This window comes from Pagrus major, chromosome 8 (genome assembly GCF_040436345.1).
Source record: "Pagrus major chromosome 8, Pma_NU_1.0".
Lineage (NCBI taxonomy): Eukaryota > Metazoa > Chordata > Actinopteri > Spariformes > Sparidae > Pagrus > Pagrus major.
Window position 1 is genome coordinate 29,480,276 of NC_133222.1, and position 21,599 is coordinate 29,501,874.

Here is a 21,599-nt window from a genome sequence, read left to right on the forward strand (position 1 = left end):
TACAGCATCGTGTTTTGTTTTTTTTTGTCTTATTCTTGCTAACTTGATTAGTTTGTATTTCTCAGCAGTCGCACCAATGTGACGTCAACGTGTCTAAAAAAAATCCTCCCAGTGCAGCTGAACATGGCGGCGCTGCTGAGAGGTCTACGTGCTGGAAGGGCACTTCGGGGGCTCGGCAGCGGTAAGACAGGACTGCTGTGTTGTTGTGGTTGTCGTGCAAATAATGGACAGCCTGGGAAATCATTTGTTTAATGTTAACCGTTGCATGAAGTGGAAACGAGCCAGTGTTGTGTTGACGTTAACTATCCCTGCCAAAGTCACTTATCACAGAAGGTGACCATGGAGGACAGCATCAGGGCAACATTATGTTTGCTGTAGCTTTAAAGTGAAGTCATTAGGCCGATAATTGTGGGTTGACATGGCGCTGCGGTGTTGTAGACCTCAACAGTTCAACATGCATTACATGGTAAACAAGTTTCTGCGAGTGGGGGGGCGTCTCCTCTCTGGTTATGCAAGTAGGCTAGCTATGTTTCTTCTAAATTGTCTATATATAGCTTAGATTTTCTTGTTTGAACGCTCACGTGTTGTTGTTGGCACTGAATCAGAAGAAGCTACCGATTGATTTTGATAAAGGACGCGGACAGTGTAATCCCCTATACATCACCCCTTTCTTTATTTGGCAGCATGTATATTCAATATTTTAATCCTGAAAGTTGATGAACATGTTGGAACAAAACAGCTGACAGAAAACCAGATCTGGTCTCATGTCACATGGTAATAATACGATGTACAGGTCTATATTATTGGCACCCTGAGGAGTTGTAAGAAATAACTGGATACCAGGCAGGAGATCCCACTGTAATATGTATGCACATGTGATATTTTTAAGTATCTGCATTATTTCAAAGGATTCGAGTCTCCACCACTCCTCTGACTGAAATGTTGTGCTATATCCACTTGGGGCACCATCAAGTAGTATAAATAAGCACTTTGCACACCAGAATCTGCACCTTCTACTAGCTTTACATATACTACACAATAGTTTAGTCTGTTATTCCTGAAGGAGATTTATGATCGAAAACCTGTGTGCAGTTTGTAGTGTTGGGATGTTCTCTCTTCTACACAACTGCAACATAAAAGTCAGCCATTTTGTACAGGGAAGGGTTGAATCTCAATCTGTTGTTTTATGTCACTGTTGTGTACCAAAACGAACAAAAGATAACACTCAATGGCTTTATAAGTGGTGCAGAAAGAGGCTGAGGCAACAAGGTGACACAAGGTGCAACTGTTTATTCTTGCATCAGCTGCTAACTCGGTGAAAGTGAGAACTCAAAAATGAATTTAAGATTTTGTGACAACTGAACAGGCTAAACACATTCTGGAAGAAGGAACTAGCTTAGAACATTTTGATAAAATTAATTATGTTTACAGAAAAAAAGATTGAGAAAGAAAACACAATCAAACATGCAGAAAGTTGAGCGCTGCCTCTGGTACTGACTTGATTCCCTTAAAATGGCATCAACGATATTGGTTAGACATTTTGTAGTTTATTTTGAACATTTTTGGGTCTCTGTAGAAGACTGAAATCCAATCTAACGCCTGTGACATCATTGTTAAGTTACTTTAAACAAAGTGCAAAGTCCCAATATTTTTTACCATGGATGTCCATGTTTTGTTGAGCTTGAGTCTTATTTTAAATATTAGGTTTCCTTAGTTTTCCTCCAACCAAATCCTGAGAAGCTAATGAATATATTTCTCCTTCCAGTGGTGGCTGCACCGACAGCAACGACCCCTCAGTGCAGCAGCCTGAGACGAGGCTTCCACCGTGCAGCACTGAGGCTTCAGGATGAATCCAAATCTGACAAAACTCCCTCCTCATCGTCCACAACCTACCATGAGCACTACCATGCCCCCCCTGCTGAACAGGACAAAGCAGAGGCTTCCCAGGAAGACTCAAAATCTGACCCAGCAGCTGAGGAGGAGGCTTCCAGGCAAAACACCAGGTTGGTCAATACAAAAGCACACAGCAAACAGCACACAATACATAGAAATGACCTGCAGTGCCCAGTAGGTACAAAGATTCAATATGAAAAACCCATGTTAGTATTAGTGCAAAGAAATATAAAACTGCCCCCTGTGCTGTATATCACGTATGATTATGTAATGTGAAGGATGATAAGACTGAAGGGACTTCCTAGTTACTTTTGCAACAAATGAATGAGCCTGTAGCTCACTGGATATTGTTGGTGAAGTAAGACATACAATTTGTGAGAAGTTGGAGGTTTTGTCACTTTTTCACTGTCTTGCTTACTGACACCACCTTGCAGGATTGCAGGAAATTCAGTCTCCCCTGATGCACAGTTATGCACAGATTTGAGTCTAAACCATTCAAAAATTGACCTAAAATGATCAACAAAGTGTTGACATTATGTGAATGACGTCTGTGGTTTGCAGAATTGTCTACTGAAGTTAGCATGCTAACCAGCTAGCCGCTGTCCATCCTCTCTCCTGCTGCTCTACTGCTTTGTACCTCAAGTAGAAATCAGCTGGGAGATGTAGAAGCAGCAAGTTTGCGACTTAGTCTAATAAATAAACAAAATAAACTTACAAAATGTCAAGGAAGAAAATATCTTTACACCATTTTCCTTACTAAATAGAAAAATACAACTGTCTCTTTTACCGAACTCAGACAAGCTTTAATGTCTCATTGATTCATCACAAAACATACTTCATTCAAACTCAACATAAACAAAATAAAACTCACCAGTTTTAGTTTGTCTTTCCACCATGATCTCCAGTTTGGTCCAAATAGCTCCTCAGTTCACAGAGCAAAATGTGAAATTATTCCAACTCTACACTCCCTTTTTGCCTGCTGCTGATGTCCAACTCTCTTTCTCCTCTGCTGCTTCATCTCTTCTGTCCCTGCCCGCGGTATCTTCTCGTCCCTGGAGTCATAGTTCTGATTAGAGCCGCTGTAAATCACCTCTGTACTGTAACTGAGTTTGTGGTGCGGGCAGACTCAAGTCAGCTAATGGGACCACTTAGCTCCATGGCTAACTGAGCTACTTACTAACAGCAGCTAGTCGCTACATCCAAAGATAACTACAGCAAAGAGTATAGTTACCAGCAGTTAGTGGTTATGCTGCCCCATATAGCTTTGGAGATATCTTCGATTTCTGGCTATTTCTCACAAATTACACTTTTTACTTGTGTCATGTTCTCTGTCTGTGCTTCTTTTATGCTGAAACATGACTTTTTATTTGTCTGTGGAAAGTTACCAGGACCAGGGCGGAGAGCAGGGAGAGGAATATGAGACAGAGGAGCAGCTTCAGGCTCGAATCCTGACTGCAGCTCTCGAGTTCGTCCCACTGCACGGCTGGTCAATGGAAGCCATTGCGGCCGGTGCTGAGGTGAGCCACAGTTAAAATGAAAATTAGAGCAGCTTTAGGGCAAACACAGCTAACAGCCAGCGCACACGATTGGTATATTAAGTGCACCCTAAAGGTTTACCATTCTCTCTCTTCTTTTGAGATTCTTTGATGGCCAAACCAGGTCATAGATTTTTTTCCTGCTTGCTTCTCATATGACTGAAGTTGATATTGTACAGTCTGACTCAGCCTGATTTTATTGTGTTGTGTTATTGTTGTGTTGGTACCAGACGCTCGGCCTATCCTCTGCTTCCACTGGTATGTTCTATAACGGAGCTGGTGACTTGGTCCTCCACTTCATCACCCAGTGCAACTCACAGCTGACAGAGATCCTGGCTGAACAACACAAGCAGGTCCAGCTGGGCCAGGCCGAGTATGTATACACATACACATACACACATACACATACACACACACACACACACACACACACACACACTCACACACCTGCAGTCTAATTCTACTGTTGAAATGGAAAATCACATCACCTTTTAATGAAAAATTGTACTTTTCAGCTTTTTGATTTGACAACTGTGTTGCAGACCAAAGAAGACTGCTGACTTTCTAAGAGATGCTGTAGAGACCAGACTGAGGATGCACATCCCCTACATTGAAACATGGCCACAGGTATAGTGTGTATGATGAGCACAAGGAACAGACTTCTGTGTCTCTTTTAATCTATTTTTTTTCCCGTTAGTGACAGATCAAGACAAAAGCAGAAAATATATATGATCCTTGACTCGTGTGTGTGTGTGTGTGTGTGTGTGTGTGTGTGTGTGTGTGTGTGTGTGTGTGTGTGTGTGTGTGTGTGTGTGTGTGTGTGTGTGTGTGTGTGTTCTCAGGCAATGAGCCTCCTGCTCCTTCCTCACAACATCCCCGACAGCCTGAAGCACCTTTCCACCTTGGTGGACGACATCTGGTACTACGCTGGAGACCGATCCACAGACGTGAGTGGATCTTATCACCCTCGATCCTCGCCTTCTTCTGCTCATACCTTCCTGTCCCCCTTTCATCACCACCCTCACAGTGTCAGGCCTGCCACCTCCCAGGTTACTCCCCCACCAACACCTGACTCTGTCCCTACTTACACCACGTCCATTGAAAGGGCTTATTACTGATTTAATGGCAGGTGCCCTTTAAAAATGTATATCTGTGGTAAAGTTTAATCATCGTTATAAGTCCATACTCAATTTATATCAGGAGCAAAAATAGTGATGAATTTAAACTAACAAGGGGTTAAACCATTTGTTTTCACCACATTGGCCACAAGAACTGACAGACGAGCTGTCAACTGATCGGATCACTCAGGACAGATGGTAAAACCAGTTCTGAACAGCCTCTCAGACATTCAGTGTGACATCCACTTTAGTATGAGAATGATTGTTATATTATCAACATATATTAATCAAAATAATAACCCCTGTTTTTCATTTTAGGAAGGAAAAGGTGATATAAAAAGAGTCACATATATTTAACACAGCACAATTTTCCCCCTGTTTCTGTCTCTTTCTATTGCATCCCTTAACACACACTACCTAATAATATAGATTCCCAAAATGGTGTGGATGAATGAATATTGCGAATTAAAACTAAGAGTGACTGGAGAACATAACTAACTCTTGACCGTGCATTTAAAAGTTAATACATTAAGTCACATGAATTACAGTAGGATGGATAATAACTGTTCTTTTCTACAAGTGTTGTCACAGCTGTGAGTTTATCAATTCACAAAGTGAACAAGCCTTCATCAGAGCAATATGAAAGCACTAAATGGCAAAATGAAAAGGTAAACTGGGGCCACTGTGCTGCAACTTGTTTTTATTTAAGATAGCCAATAGTTTAAATGATACGTGATAATAAATCAACTGTGAGAGAGCACACCTGTCCTGAATCATGTCAAAGCAAAGATGTTTTTTTTTATTTGATATGTACCAGACAAGGAAAGTCTAAAGAAGTGCCTCACAAAGACTTTGGAACATGCTTACAGCATACAGATGCTTTGAGTGCACACTTTACTTGTTTGTCACTCAGCCCTGTGCTTCTATGTGATATCATTTGGTTTACATTTTAATTCTCTCTTTATTTTTTCTCCTTTCTTATTTTTGTCACTGTTGCACTCTCTTGTATATGATTTAGTGTATTCTTCTGTACTTGTTTACATTTTAATGTAAGGCACATTAAGTATAAATTTAAACTGCCTTGCCTCTTCCTAAAATCTACCAAACCATATCATGCCTTTCTTTTGTAGATGAACTGGTACACCAAACGGGCGGCACTGACGGGCATCTACAACACCACAGAGCTTGTAATGCTTCAGGATTCTTCTCCAGACTTCCAGGACACCTGGAACTTCCTTGACAACCGCATTCAGGATGTAGTCAACATGGCAGGCACCGCTAAACAGGTAGAGTGTACTACAGCTAGACTTGTACAAAGGGGTGAACAGATGAAGCGTAGTCACAGAGGAGTGGTTTTAAGACTCCTTTTGATACTCATGTTGGAATACTCACCTCTTTATGTTTTCTTACCTAACCTATCATAATAATACATAACTGACCTCAGATTAAAAAATGTCATCCTCAAATGCAAAAGAAAAAAAAAAATACTTCACAAGTTCAGTATAACGAGTTTAAAATGAAGGGCGTGAAACAGATTCAGATGTTAACCTGTATTTAAATGGCATTTGACCTATTTTATCAATTATATTTTGTTTGTTCCACTTTGTTCTGTAGGTGCAGTCGACTGGTGAAGCAGTGGTGCAGGGGCTCATGGGAGCTGCTGTTACAGTAAGTCTTTAACTCATGTTCATCATTTATATGCACCCTTCTTACCCTCCATCCCTTTTTAAATATAGACAAGCCATTCAGTCATCTATGCTGTTAATATAAAACCTCTCCTTATGACAATGGTAAAGTCCACTGTCAGTCAAAACTATGTTTTCAATTTCAGTTTGACACTAGAAGGCTGTTTTCACATTCATTCCTCAAAGTGTATCTGTGCTCACTGAAAATCTGATTTTAAGAGGCGGGCCTACGAGCGTTATTTGTGACATCACAAATAGTTTGGAAGACAGTCTCGGTCCAATATTCAGTATACACAACTTTGATGTGGAGACCTGAAGCCTCCAGTGCACATACACTAACATTTCAATTTAATAATAGACATATTGTATCCAGCAATTAAACTTTGGAAATTAAAAATATTTGCATATTCATAGATTCTGATTCTGAGATTTGAATGTGTGTTGCTGATGTTTGCCTTATGTTTTACAGCTGAAGAACCTCACAGGATTGAACCAGAGGCGATGATGTAAAAACATCTCTCATTCACGCTGATCCTGACCGTCTGGCTTGTGTCATGAGCTGGAGATCAATTTTTTTTTGCTCTCATTTCTGATTAACTGTATGAGACTGAAAGTATTGGATTATGACTTTTATTCAGCAAGAGAAAGTTATTATTTGTCAGAGGCCACAAGTCTTTGTTTGTGTTCACCTGCAGGACCAGTGGCTTGTTTTGTTTCACTGTCCAAGATGTCACTCTCCTGCTCAGTGTAAAAGGACAAAGGACTTGTTGTTTGACTTCAATAAAGTTATTATTATTGTATATTTAACATTTATGTTTTTTCCCCTTATCTGATGAATATTAAATCAACCATCTACTGTAAAGGTTGAACTCAAGCAGACAGCTCCATTAGTTGAGTTTTGGAGTTGATAGGCTCCATTATTTAAACAAACATTTGACTTATTATAGAAAAAGATACTGTGACAATAAAGAATAAATGCTTTTTCACTGGGATTGTCAAGTGCCCTCACTGTTGAAAGGTATTAGTGCAGAACTCCCCACTTGAAAGGTAGCTAATCTCGGGAGGACTTCACAGGATTCCACTCATCACACCTTTGCTCTTTTTACTTCTTTCTTTTTATTTATGGAAGTTGGATGCAATTGTGAATAGTAGTCAGGTGAAAAACCTTTAAACACAAAAAACATCATGTTAAGAAAATGAAACAAGATAAACACATACAAATTCTTTATATAACCAGAAATAAACCCTGTAAATAAGCAGCAAATAATTAATCCCAAATAAATAAGTTAAATACCGTATACAGCTATCACCTTCAAACATTTGATTTAACCTTATGATTCTAAGATTTTAACTTTACAATAAATCAGCTCTCCAGGATAAATCCAAATACATGATACTTTAAACTGCATTTAACCATAAAATATTTTAATTACATTCATTTAACGTGATCCCAACCATCTACAGCTCCCAATCAAATCACCCAAGTGCTCACCACCATTAAGTGGACACCAGCAGTGCAACAAACATGAAAATACGAAGAGCTCACCGGCTGCATCTCCCCCGAAAGCCCAGCTCTGCACAAACAAATCTTGGTATTCTGGTCCAAATCTCAGTCACCTCTCATGCTGCGTGCTCCCACTGCTGCTCTGTAGTGATTGTGAGTGTGTGTGTGACTCCAAACCCAGCTAATTAACCAACCACCCTCACCTGGTGCACTCAGCCTGCTGCATTCAGCTGCGAGAGGCACTCAACCTGGTGTATCCAGGCTGGAGGGGCGTGGCCCACAGTTCAGCTCCACAGGGATTGTTTAATAATCAATAAATAAAAGCTTGTATGTAAATCATACCGACAACAATGAAAATTCACACATTAAGGGAAAAAAAAATAACAATGAGCGCTTTTATTTTGAAAAAGACATCCCAGTCTTCAATGACCCGGATATGAAATAAAGACCCGCCCCCATATCTCATTTAGACCAATTATTGATCTGGCTTACATATCCTGGCCAATCAGCGATTGATAAATAATTCCGGAGAGGCCTTCAAGCCGAAGCAGCGGTAGTGGAGTGAGCCGACGATTTTACAACGTTAAATTTAGGCTTATTGAACTCCAATAATGCCGTATGCTAATCAACCGACCGTGAAAATCACAGAGCTAACAGACGAAAATGTCAAGTTTGTCATTGAAAACACTGACCTGGCGTGAGTATTCACTTCTGTTTGCATTCAACTACAGTGTGTGTGTGAGTGTGTGAGGCAGAGAGCAGCCATTATTCTTCCACCGACCCAAACTCATGTTTGTTCCCATATTACTGCGCCAATAGCAATGCTATTTGTAACTGAGCGTCTCCTTAACCAAAATGTGTATGTATGCTGAAAATGATCCTTGCCAACGTAAGTGGTGGACATAGGGTCGATTCATATTCAGCCATTATGTTTCCTAGTTAGCAACAGTGGTAGTGGTTAGTTGAGTCTAAGTTCTGAGTCTGAGAACACACGGTTTTTAAAGTCGCATGAATTGAAATGTAGAGATCTGGTCAAATTTAAAACTGCAATAATCATGTGTAAAGCAAGAAATAATTAACTTCTGGGCAACATTCAAAAAAATGTTTTGTGACAGAGAGGGGTTATAATCTAATAGGAGAATTTAATTTAAAAAAAACCCAATGTGTTCGTACAACTAAGAAGAGGGTGTATTTCAGTGTATGGCGTAGCCAATATAAATCAATTAAAAAATATATACAAAAAGATATTTTTGGCAGATATGCAGAAAAGGAAAGGTTGTATTAGGGGTGTTCCTATTTATGTTGTAACACTGGGTGGATATTTGGATTGTAAATAAACTGGGATATTTATTTATTTAATTGGGTGGCAAGTAAACTGGGGATAGTTGTTTGTTTAATAGCTGTAAATAAATTTGAGAATTTGTTGAAATAATAGGAGTTAAAAGAAGAAGAATGTGGAAGGGGGTAGGGATATATACGTTTTACTTCTACCTACTCCTTTGTCGGACACTGTTACTTTTGTTTAGTTTGTTCTTTATTATGTTGTTGTAACTTCTGGTTCCAAATGAAGTGCTTCATTCATGCTAGTTCACCTCTAAACATAGTCGTCTGTCTCCTTTTCAGGGTTGCAAACTCGATTCGGCGTGTCTTCATGTCAGAAGTTGCTACTATAGGTACAGTAACTATTTGTTTGCCTGGATTGCAGACTTGTTGTGGGGTCATTTGAACTCTCTCAGGACAGTAATTTGGTCCATATAATCAGTTTGACGTGGCCAGCATCAGTCGACTTTAACAGACACAACTGAAATGTTTGTCATGGGCACATTTCACTCAGCAGACATGGTGACTTGTCATTGTAGGACAGTTGTTATTAATTTTAACTGGCTCAATTTTATTCTATTGCCCTTATTATAACCTGTGCCAGTGAGCCAGCATGGGCAATAAACCTCATTCACAGCAGACATTTTGGCATTGAAAGCATTGGTGTAACCAATAACATTGTCATGAGAGGCATTCCATGTAGGCGAGCCACTTCAGGGCTCTAGTATTGTGCTTTCTGGCTCACGGACCAATTGTTTTCCATATGTGCTTTCCCTTCTGTGAAATGTCTAAATTGCTATAGTGAGCTCTGTCTAAAAGGCAATATTGAATACAAACATACATCTGTTACTACATGTATCACAGCGTTCTGTTTATGCCCTGAACTACACTGTTATTTGGTGTCATATTAAAATGACAGTGACAAAATAAATAAAGGTGAAGAGAGTTGCGATGGTGTTGGAGAGTTGAGTGACTACATCAGCAACATAACGGCATTGGAAGATGTAGTCTATGTAGCATTTTGTAATACACCACAAATCTAAGTGACTAAGTTAAACTTGCATTACTTTCTTTGCAGCAATTGACTGGATCCAGATTGACGCCAATTCATCAGTACTTCATGATGAGTTTGTTGCACACAGAGTTGGTATGTATTCCAGTGTAATGATCGGCTTTCAATGCAACACATTATGATTATATAGTGCTGCAGTGTGCCCAGAGAGGTCTGATATCTGTAAAGGATGCTGTAACAATATTGTCTCCTGTCGTCAGGTCTCATACCTCTTACAAGTGATGACATCGTGGACAAAATGCAGTATTCTAGGGTAAGTACACTGTTGTATCAGTCATCAGTGTTGTAGGCCAGTTGCCCTTGAATGCAACACCATTAATAATGGACCACTGCTGGTGCAAAAATAAAATACAAGTTGGAGTGCTACATACTCACAAGATGTTTTTTAAAAAGATGTGTGTATCTGATCCTCCTGCAGGACTGTACCTGTGATGATTTTTGTCCAGAGTGTTCTGTTGAGTTGACGCTGGACGTTCGATGCACTGAAGACCAGACCCGTCATGTCACATCACGTGACCTTTTGTCAAACAACCCCAGAGTCATTCCGGTCAGTCTTTCCCCTTTTATTGGGTTCATTAGGGGAAGCGGAAGGAAAAGCTGACTATCTTTTTATTTTGCTTTCCAGGTGACTTCCAGGAGTCGAGACAATGATCCCAATGACTACGTTGAACAAGATGGTAAGCTTTAAGCTTTCTGCAGGGGTCATCACTGGCTGGTCCCTGTCTTCTCCTTGTCAGCCGTTTGTCTTTCCATCATTTTGTCCCACATTTTAAACATTTACATTTTCCTTACTCTCTCCACTTCATCCTCGGTCATTTCCTGACACAACACAGACATTTTACTGGTGAAGCTTCGCAAAGGTCAGGAACTGCGGCTCAGAGCATACGCCAAGAAAGGCTTTGGAAAGGAGCATGCCAAGTGGAACCCGACAGCGGGGGTGTCCTTCGAGTACGACCCAGACAATGCACTGAGGCACACAGTCTACCCACGCCCTGAGGAGTGGTACGTATCCATATTAGTATGGCTCATCAGAAAGGATGAATGTTAAATGAACACTGACTGGATGATGAGTTGTCATGCTGTTCTCTGGTTCTCAGGCCAAAGAGTGAATACTCAGAGATTGAGGAGGACGAGGTTCAAGCTCCCTATGACCCCAATGGAAAGCCAGAAAGGTGAGAAGAGAATCTTTCTCATACCTCAGTCGATGAAAGTACATTATTATTATTATTATTATTATCATTATTATTATTATTATTATTATTGTTATTGTTATTATTATTATTATTATTCTTATTATTATTATTATTATCATTATTACTACTACTACTTCTACTACTATTAAGGGCAGTGGTAAATGCATCTAACTGTTGTAAATCTATAGTCATTACTCCATTATAATAAACTGCATGGGGAGAAGAATCAGGGGGTTTAATATGGTGCAGCAATGTGATAAAATGAAGTCTTTTTTGTAAAACAGATATTTTTCTGCTCTGAGTTTGGTGTATAATCTACTTAAATGAAGCAGAATGCCAGTGTCAGAAGTCCAACAGCTCATCCGTAACATTTTTCCTGCACAGGTTCTTTTATAATGTTGAGTCGTGCGGCTCTCTGCGACCGGAGACCATTGTCATGTCCGCGTTGGCTGTCCTCAAGAAGAAGCTGAGTGACCTGCAGACTCAGCTGAGCCACGAGATCCAGAGCGACGTGCTCACCATCAACTGAGGGCCACACCCTAACACAGCAGGACCTGCATTTACAGCTTTGGAAAGGAATGGAATTACATGTATCCTCCCTGGGTACTGGCCTTGGATCTCTGTGTCTCTGTTATCAAAGGCCAATCAGTGATTCTTGAACTATGGGAAGTTCGAACTAATGAGACTCTTTTGGGCTAGCGGTTATAAAAACTATTATGTTAAATGTTTCATTATTAGACATCATTCCTCATTGTTAATGTTATTTGACCCCCTTGTACAAAATGACACATGCTATGAAATTGATTTCCATTTATTTGGACATGTATTCTTGAAATAATTTCATGGTCAGCAGTGATTATAAAATAAGCTGTGTGAGCTAAACCATCCAATGCAAGGTCAGTGTCTGAAAGGGAGTCAGTCTCAGACTGATACACACTTAGTTTTGTTGTTGGCAGAGTAATGCCTACACTCTTATATTATTTTGTTAAATGTTGCTTTTTAAATAAATCCATTTTGAAGGATGTGGTGTACTTTTACTAAATATTTTATTATCATTTCTTAATGGGTTAAAGATGACTTTTTAATTGAAGTTTTTTGTTTTTACAAGTCCAAAAGCTCAAACACATTGATGATGTGAGGAAATACAGACAAAAATAAAACTCAGGGAATCAAAAAAACTACCTTGCAAAGCCAAAAAAGGGAAAACAAGAGAAGCCCTTATGCCCTATACTAGCCATCATTATAAACTGTTTTTGCTAATTATCATGGGATTGTGATAACTGCACAGAGCCAGGCTTCTGGGTGGATGTGGGAAAATCCAAGGTATTTGCGTCTTCACACCCAGCATGTTCAGTGTGTTCTGTCAAGTCAGACAGCAGACAGCCGGAGTAATACCAGAGGGAAGGTAATGTAAATTCAAAGTAAAAGCAGACATGTAACAGCAACCCACAGCTGTGGGTTCTACAGAGATATCTGTTGGTTGTCTGCTGAAATATCCTAAACATAAAAAAACACTGCCTCATTTTATAAATGACCTTGGAGACGGTGGGCCCAAATGGAACAAAAAGCGACTTATATTAACTTAAGGGTTGTTGTTCTTATAAAGTATGAAACAATTAATAGGTAGTTTTTACTTTACCTTCACACTATTAACAAAGCATTTTACGTTGTCTGGTACGCTGGAATCTAGCTTTCTAAGTTCTGCCAGTGTTCCCAATGCAGACAGGACCATCTCCTCTTTCCTGATTGGATAAAGTAGGCAGGGATACCACATGTATTTTCTCTTTTATTGTATGAGCAGGGGGAGGAGAGACATGGGTTACTGAGCAAACACTATAACAGTGATTATTGTTGGAATATAGAGTTGCTTAATACTTATTCTAAAAAGAAAAATACAACAACAGCAGCTTTAAAATAAAAGTCAGGGAAAATCCACATGAATTTGCTTCAATATCTTTTAACGCCAGAACAGGATTAAAATATAGACCATTTACACACTTGGATGAAAATAAATAATGCATTAAAAAAATACAGTCGTGACCTCTGACGCCTTTATTTGGGTTTTGCACAAAAGCAAATTTTCATGGAGGAGGCTTTTATTTTGAACGAATGAGAAGAGGTGACATTGTGATTCCAGTGGGCTTCAAGTGCGACAATGACCGGATCATATTCCCAGATCAGATCTGAGTCCACAGTGTGTCCGGACAGCAGGCTCATGAATTGTGTGGTTGTTGTGGGGGTGTAGATGTTAACTGTGTCGACCCCCCAGAGAGGATGCTGTGTTGTTGCGGGGGATGAGGTAAGACGTTTCCAGTCTTTAGAGAAGGTCGCGCCAGGCCGCTTTTAGATTTCCGACAATTTAAAGTTTAATTTATTAGCAGCAAATTTAACAGGTAATATTCAAATCACACGTTATTGATCCGGAAATACTGGAAGCGGTTTTGTAATTCGGCATACACGCAGTCTACCATGCAGCAATAAAACATCAGTAAGAAAGCCTACATTTTATAATTATCCTGTTCTAAGATGAAGAGACTAGCCACCTGGGTGTATTTGAGAGATGGTCGCCGGAATGACTTTCATAGACTACCAAAACAAAAGGATGATATTTCATTCAATCAGTGCCATATTATTTGATAGCATGGATGCCGAATTTATCAAATGGGTCTCGACTTTCAGATTAAGTCTGAAATCATGTCTGATGAGATGTGTACCTCTGTAGATATGCAAGACAGCGTTAAATTGATAATTTACCGATTTGGTAACAGTCTCTCTGGGTTAAAGAAGATGCAACCTGCATGTAAATGATGCTCTGATCTGCTCTCAGTCCTACACACCAGGTCACTGTATCAACAGAGATAATGTTAACACATCACATACCAACAACCACAGGCCTTCATCTCCCCTTAACCCCCTCAGCTGTCTGTGGGTAATACTGTAGGGCAGGCAAGTTTATTAGTATAGCACAATTCAGACACAAGGCAACTCAAAGTGCTTTACAGGGACATAAAATTACATTAAAAGACATTAAAAATTGCATTTAAAATACATTAAAAACAAGAAGACATCAAGAAACAAAACATTAAAACAAGTGAAGAAACAGGAAAGTGAGCTAAAATAGAATAGGTTTAAAAGAGACAAGACTAGAAAATAAAAGTCACAGTGCAGTTCAATGCCTTGAAATTGCTTCGGAGAAAGGCAGTGGCAAACAGAAAGGTCTTCAGTCTTGATTTAAAAGAGGTGAGAGTTGGAGAAGATCTGCAGGTTTCTGTGAGTTTGTTCCATAATAACTGAATGCTGCTTTTCCATGTTTAGTTTTGACTCTAGGGACTGAAAGCAGACCTGTACCTGACGACCTCAGAGGTCTGGATGGTTCATAACGTGGCAGCAGATCAGAAATGTATTTTGGCCCCAAACCATTCAGTGCTTTATAAACCAACAGCAGGATTTTGAAATCTATTCTTTGACTGACAGGAAGCCAGTGTAAAGATCTGAGAACTGGAGTGATGTGATCTACTTTTTTGGTTCTGTAAATGCATATAAGGCACTGATCCAGGTTACTGTGGTTAATCAAAAGCCAGGTAGATAAATAGATAGATAGATAAATAGATAAATAAATAAACAAATAAACAAATAGCATGGTTGAGACAACATTTTATTTGTTTGTTTTTTTGTAGCGTATGTGATGATTTACATTTAATTTTTTGCCCATTGCCCAAAAACACCCCGTGAAGGGAATTTCTGCAGTTTGGAAAAGGCTTCATTATTTATATATCATTATGAATTAATTATATATTCATTAAAATTATATTAATGATATATTCGTTACGAATTGTAAACTACTATGTTGCATCATGGCAGATATTTGGGAGCAGAAAATGTGCCTGAGTTGGAGGGAAAGAATACAAACATGTATTAAAATGTTGGGATTGTTGTTTTCTCTTCTTCGATAAAGACGGTATTATCTTTATATTTCATCTGTGTCATTTGACGTGATTAATGATGTGATATTTTAGAGCAAAGTATATACTAAGTCCATATTTGTTCATCTTAAAGTGAATTGAGCCGTCTCTGAACTTATTCCTGTGGGCGGGCCTTCAGACTCAGATGGCTGTGATGAGGAAGAGGTTCTCCTCAGTCTGCACCTCTTCCTCGGCTGAAGAAGACAGTGCAAGCCTTTATGATAGTGTTTCCATTTCTGCAACTGATCCAACCAATGAACAAGAACATCCCTATGCATCTCTGCTCTGGTAAGCCTCATCTGTCCACTGACACTTACAACATTTCAGTAGTGAAGGAAGTGTTCAGAACTTTTACTGAAGTAAAAATAACAATATTACACTGTCAAATCCACTCCAGTAAAAGTATTATGTAACTTTTTTACCTTAAAATAACGCTTCAAAATCATTTTGTTGTGACAGTGTCTTGTAATAGAGTGAATGTTGTCTCTGTCACAGCCACTCTGCCCCCCATCACTTGTTTCTACACTGTGTAACTTCAGTGAGAGGGGAGGATCACAGCGTGGAACTTTGGATTTGTGGATTTCTATTTAATACAGTGGTGTTGCTCTCAAAAACTGTGGGGGCGCCAAATCGCTCAAAATACGAATTCCTGCGTAATGTTGCTTTAAAAACATTCCATATTGTATATAAAAATGTTGTATTGTTAGCTCAATGTATGTATATGTACTTACTATCATATATGTATTATATTATTGGATTATTACTGATTCAGTCATATGAAAGTAGTGTTTCAATGTGGTAGTTGGTTGAGGTATGGCATATTTTAAGCATTTTATATACAGTTATATAATTTAATAAATTCATCATATATTTTATACGTAAAAGCTTTATTTCTAAAGTAACTAATGAAGTAAAGTGAAATGTAGTGGAGTTAAAGTATAGGCAATAAATGGACATACTCAAGTACTGAAATTAAAATCCAGTCATTATCAGGCTCCATACTAAAAGAACCATCATTTAATAAATTAAAAGTTATCACTTGCTTCTAATTACACTAGACAATGAATTTGAGTTGCTGTATTTCCAGTACTACTTAAAGGATAAGTTCCCATCAGAATTAAAATGTAGTCATTATCTACTTACCCCCATGCTGATGGAAAGTTGGATGAAGTTTTGTAGTCCACAAAACATTCCTGGAGCCTCACAGCAAAACAGCGTTGCAGCATTCTTCTTAACAACTGAAGTAGATGGGGACTTGTTTTGAAACGTTAAAAAACCACCCCCCAAAAAATAATAAACATTAAATGGCTCCATACAGCTCGTCCGGTGTCATCAATGTCTCCAAAAGCCCCATGAACCCAAATTGATTTGACAGATATTATTTACACCGTTTTGAAGCTGAAACCTTCACTGTTGCTGCTAAGTCTGAAGTGGGTGTATGAAATGTGTCACAGTATCGTTCTTTCAAATCAATATGGGATTTCAGGACGGAGACTTGGACAATGTTGGACGAGCTGTACTGTATGGAGCCATTCTATTTATTTATTTATTTTTTGGTTGTACTTTAATAATCAGGGAACATCTTATCATCAGTGAATAAAGGTATAGTCACACCAGAATTGGTAGGGTGAAAATTACTCAAGCACTGAGTCCTGAGAAATACAACTCATATGACGACGACTAAAACAAGTCTTTTTGTCCAGTTGCCATCGTGTCCAAGACTCTTTGCTGAGCTCCAACAGCAGCTTCACCAGATACAGAGGCATCCTCAACTGGATCATCATCCTGCTGGTCAGTCTTCTCACCTTCTTTTGTGATTTTATAGAAAGATATTTATTAGTTTTTACTTATAGGTAGCAAACATGTACTTTCAGTTTAAGATGATCTCTGATCTATGAATTATTAACTGACTGGTGCTTTTCTGTCTGTAACTGTGATAATTTGGAATATCAGGTCCTGACTCACGCCCACTTGTTCTTGGAGAATTTCATACAGTGAGTATATATAAAGGCTCTATAAAGATGTACACATACATCTACCATACATATTCGACTCATATCAAATTCCTCGATTAACAAGTGTGCACACATAGACAGACTTACTTACACATCATTTGTGATAATTAGACTATAATAGTTTGATATGAGCCTCTAACTGGATAAGGGACTCACAAGGAAGTGTTTATTTTATTTGTCAATCATAACTATGATTAAAATTAAAGAGTGTGCCCAATATACTTTTGACTTCCATTTTTAGTCAAGCATGACTCTAGGGCTAACAATGTTAGTTAGTCTGTACAGACATTAATGGTCCCCAGAGGATGAATCCTCGTGAATAGTGATCCCCATCTATTACCATCATCAGGCCACGACATCAAACGTATCCAATATTTTGGTTTTTGTCCAAATACCTGCAAAACTAATGACATTCCCATTAGCATCAGCTTTGTTTGGTGCATCACAAAACATTACTCCAGTGTTGCATCCACATGTTTTTGTGTCAGTTAGCATGCTGACGTTGGCGTTTGGCTCAAAGCATTTCATTGCCCAAGTACTGTCTCACAAAGCTACTCTCATGGCTGTAGACTTTGTGTTAACAGTGAAAGTTTAGTCTTAATCTTTGAAAAAGCAGCTTGAAACATTAGTGTCAAAGAAAACAGTTCTAGCTCAGTGTCCACTTTCTACACTTCTAGACACTGGGCTAAATTCATCCGCTTATGAGGACAGTGAGATGAGATTTTATTTGTCAAACCATATAATTAAGCATGTTCTATATACTGTGTATATTTATTGATATAACACTTGTGACCGTTGTTTTCGTTCTCTCACCAGACATGGCTTTTTGATAGATGTCAAAAAGGTCTTGGAGCATCTCATTGAGGACAACTGCAACTGGCCATCCGTCAACCTCCTGCTGGGTGAGAAACTCTGCGCCAAAAACACCAACAGCCATCAGAAAAAAGATAATTAAATTAGCTCAACCTTTAGTTAGAAGACACTCAGAGATTTTGTCAGAACCGGAGATATAATAGTTTTTCTTGTCAATAACTGGTGACTAGGTTACACACAATGCAGCTTGTCAGCAACAGTTCAGTCAGGCCCACAGAGGTCTGGTAAACTAACTTCTTTCTAACTCCAGACCCACAGATTGGTTTGATAGTTTAAACTTGTACATACAGTTGTACAGTATACATATACATATTATTATATTATTATATTATCATATTATATAGTTATACATATATAACTTTTTCACATCTGTAGAAGTACTGCTCATTGCTCTTGGGCAGGACTGGGTTTTATACACAACACACTTGTGAAATAACAAAATATCTGTATTTCTTTCAGCTGCCAACATGTTTGCCATTACAGCTTTGCTCCTTGAGAGGTCTCAGGAAAAGGTGACACTGGTGCATGTTGTTTTTCTCTTTAATGTTGATCAAGGCTGAAAAAAATGCATCAGACCATGCCACAATTTAAAATACTGTATCAGGTTTTACAAAAAAAATAGTAAAAAAAAAAAACAAACGTGAAAAATGATCAGTTGTACTAGTATCCTATCAAATGATTTGCCAACTCAAAATAGTTGAAACCCTTCTATTCCATTTATTTCTGTCAGGGTATGCTGTCCCCCACCAACACTCACCGTTTACATCTCACAAATCTGGGCTTGCTCCTGCTATTCCCTGTTGCGGTCATTGTTAATGAGCCTACAATATCAACAGGTAACAGTTATATACATGTGAATCCTCATTTACATCCTATACGTGAATAAAAATGTAGTACAGGACTGACAATTATTATATTATTATTATCATTATTAATATTATCAAAAACTCATGGACATCAGTTCAGTTATTGCATTTTTCTCCCTTTTATCTGCTTGTTTCAGCAAATTCTACAAAAGATATAAAAGCTGTATCATTTTCTCAAATGGAAATATACTAGATGGATCCTTTGACAGTATACACTTTCCTCATAGTTTAGCCTGAGACATTTGATATCTTAGTAAACATTACCATTATGGGTGCGCTTTTGAATAAGTTCTGTGTGTTAGATCAATGTTTGATTGTGCTTGTAATGAAGGACTGAAGAGTTAAAAACAAAACTGACCTGTCCAACCTACATGCATGGTTGTTTCAAAGCCCTAACATAAACCAATTGTAGTTTGAAGCTCAAAATTCTTGTATAAAATGTAGCTTATTGTGCTCTAAATGATGTGGTAGCGTTGGTGGGATATTTCTGATTTTTGTCCATCAGGTGGAGCATTCTTCTCTCTCTGGTTCTATACTGCACTGGGGATGAAACTTTATTCATACCAGGAAACTAACCGCTGGTACCGACAGGCTCATTTAACTGATGCAGGTAATATTTCCAACACCAGAAGTTAAACTGATTTCATTTCAGAACAAAAACAAAAACTGATCCAACAACTACTGCTTTGTATCTGTTTGTTTTCAGAGACGGACAACAACGAGCATCTCACTTTCAAAGGTAAAACTGTTTGTCATCCATAAAATGAAACTGTTCTTTACATTAGCCTACGATGATACATGTCCTCTGTGACTCTGTCTTTGATTTCTCAGATCTGTACTATTTCCTGCTTGCCCCGACTCTGTGCTACCAGAGAGACTTTCCATGTACTCCCAAAGTCCGCATCAACAAGCTTCTGCACAGGCTGCTGGAAATGGTGAGCTGAACAACACTTTAAAGAGTAAAAAGGTCTTTTGCCAGACCACAGCAGGGTGAACAGACTGTGGCTGGGGTGGGTGTTGTCTTTTAGTATCCTTTTGGGCTATATGCTGACATCTCACGCCACCAACATAACTGATGCTCGGATGCTGGATACTAATAATCATCCACTGCAAGGCCTTCTTGTCCTGTTGTTTATAATACGGCGAATAATGATGGTGTTGTCTGCATAGTCAACAATGGAGTCCTCTTGATGTCTGGGAGTGAAGTCATGGGTGTACAGTGTGAACAGGAGGGGGCTGAGCACACAGCCCTGGGGGGCTCCGGTGCACTAAAGTAGAAAAACAAATTACAGTGCTTTCTGTATTCAGTGTTGTCAGGTCTCCCTTAGTCGCTCTCTGCTGGACAACAATTACATGTAGTACACCTCTTCACTTGGTTTTCTGTATTGTGATTTGACTTTGGAGTGTCCTTCTAATGTGTGAATCATTCAATTATGACAGCAGATGCATGGTGAAAAGGTCATTCTTAAAAACAATTAGTACTTAATTTGACTTTATTACATTATTGGCTCATTTTTATTAATGCATTTTAAATAATAATGGTTAGTTTATACGGATGCTGGGGATGATACTTCATGCTGTTATACGGGTAGAAAATTGTCTCACTACATAACATTAATTGAGTATTCCCATATTATTGTCTATATGTGTAAATCATGTATAGTTAAGTTTAAAGAATTTTTTTTATTTTACATGGAAACTACAAGAAGCATTCTGGGCATTTCCAGATATAGCTGACATTCAGATGTACTGTAGGTCTTATGGATGGAAACACTGCAGCTTGTTAATTGTGCCATTTTCTACTTTCAGGTGATCGTTATCCAGATCATGGTTGGAATTGTGCAGCAGGTACGGCAGCTAATTATAGTTCTTCCTGTTTTGTACAATATGTTATTGTGTACCTATCTAGGAACTTACATAGCACAGTTAAATATCTATTATTCAAGTTTTTGGACATGACAATATTTATTATCAAAACGTTTTGTGTTTTTTTTTTAATGTGAAAACAATTACATCGTATGTTTCATCACATTGTCATGGGAACTGTATTTTTCCGCTACAGTAGCAGATACTGTGGCAGACCAGTTTCCTTAATATACAGACAGAAAAACTCAGTATCGTGAGAAAAATGAAAGAAAGCCAGTATATTGTGCCATGGAAGCTAGAGTAAGAGACAGTAATGTAAAGGAGGAAGTAGAATTAGCTCTGCTATGTGTAGCTTGTTATATTGAGCTATATAAGCTATATATTAGCTGTATGGTTATCGTAAAACAGCAAACGGCAAGTACCGAGTGCTCAGCCTCACAGGTCATCATGGTTTATTCCACCTCACAAAATCTAAATGTCAGAATCAACCATGTGATAATGTTTCTGTCATGCATCTAAAAAGTAAGGGAAGACAGTATAGCTGCCATGTATCAGATATACAGTATCAGTATGATAGTATAGTGTTATTTTTTTTCTTTTGACCTACCTAAGACTGAGTCTTTTTTTTCTATCAGTGGATTGAGCCCATCTTCCAGAGATCAGAAAACTCCTTCTCAGTGAGTGAAGCTTAACAAGT

General features: G+C 38.6%; 3 protein-coding genes across 3 annotated transcripts; all 3 read left to right on the forward strand.

The window, feature by feature from the left end:
• The first annotated feature begins 103 nt into the window (after positions 1-103).
• On the forward strand, positions 104-7,031 carry coq9 (coenzyme Q9 homolog (S. cerevisiae)). Its single transcript, XM_073472864.1, has 9 exons — positions 104-181; positions 1,766-2,003; positions 3,275-3,410; positions 3,659-3,801; positions 3,971-4,055; positions 4,271-4,375; positions 5,677-5,832; positions 6,161-6,214; positions 6,701-7,031. The coding sequence occupies exons 1-9, from the start codon at positions 124-126 to the stop codon at positions 6,734-6,736; spliced, it is 1,011 nt and encodes a 336-aa protein (XP_073328965.1). The 5' UTR covers positions 104-123; the 3' UTR covers positions 6,737-7,031.
• A 1,240-nt stretch (positions 7,032-8,271) lies between these two features.
• On the forward strand, positions 8,272-12,342 carry polr2c (RNA polymerase II subunit C). Its single transcript, XM_073471988.1, has 9 exons — positions 8,272-8,432; positions 9,359-9,408; positions 10,134-10,202; positions 10,328-10,380; positions 10,546-10,674; positions 10,753-10,804; positions 10,961-11,129; positions 11,225-11,299; positions 11,705-12,342. The coding sequence occupies exons 1-9, from the start codon at positions 8,347-8,349 to the stop codon at positions 11,847-11,849; spliced, it is 828 nt and encodes a 275-aa protein (XP_073328089.1). The 5' UTR covers positions 8,272-8,346; the 3' UTR covers positions 11,850-12,342.
• A 3,085-nt stretch (positions 12,343-15,427) lies between these two features.
• On the forward strand, positions 15,428-21,594 carry LOC141001662 (diacylglycerol O-acyltransferase 1-like). Its single transcript, XM_073472806.1, has 9 exons — positions 15,428-15,570; positions 16,986-17,073; positions 17,236-17,276; positions 18,114-18,199; positions 19,542-19,667; positions 19,743-19,775; positions 19,868-19,971; positions 20,846-20,884; positions 21,538-21,594. Exons 1-9 carry the CDS (start codon positions 15,428-15,430, stop codon positions 21,592-21,594), a joined length of 717 nt encoding a protein of 238 aa, XP_073328907.1.
• The last annotated feature ends 5 nt before the right edge of the window (positions 21,595-21,599 follow it).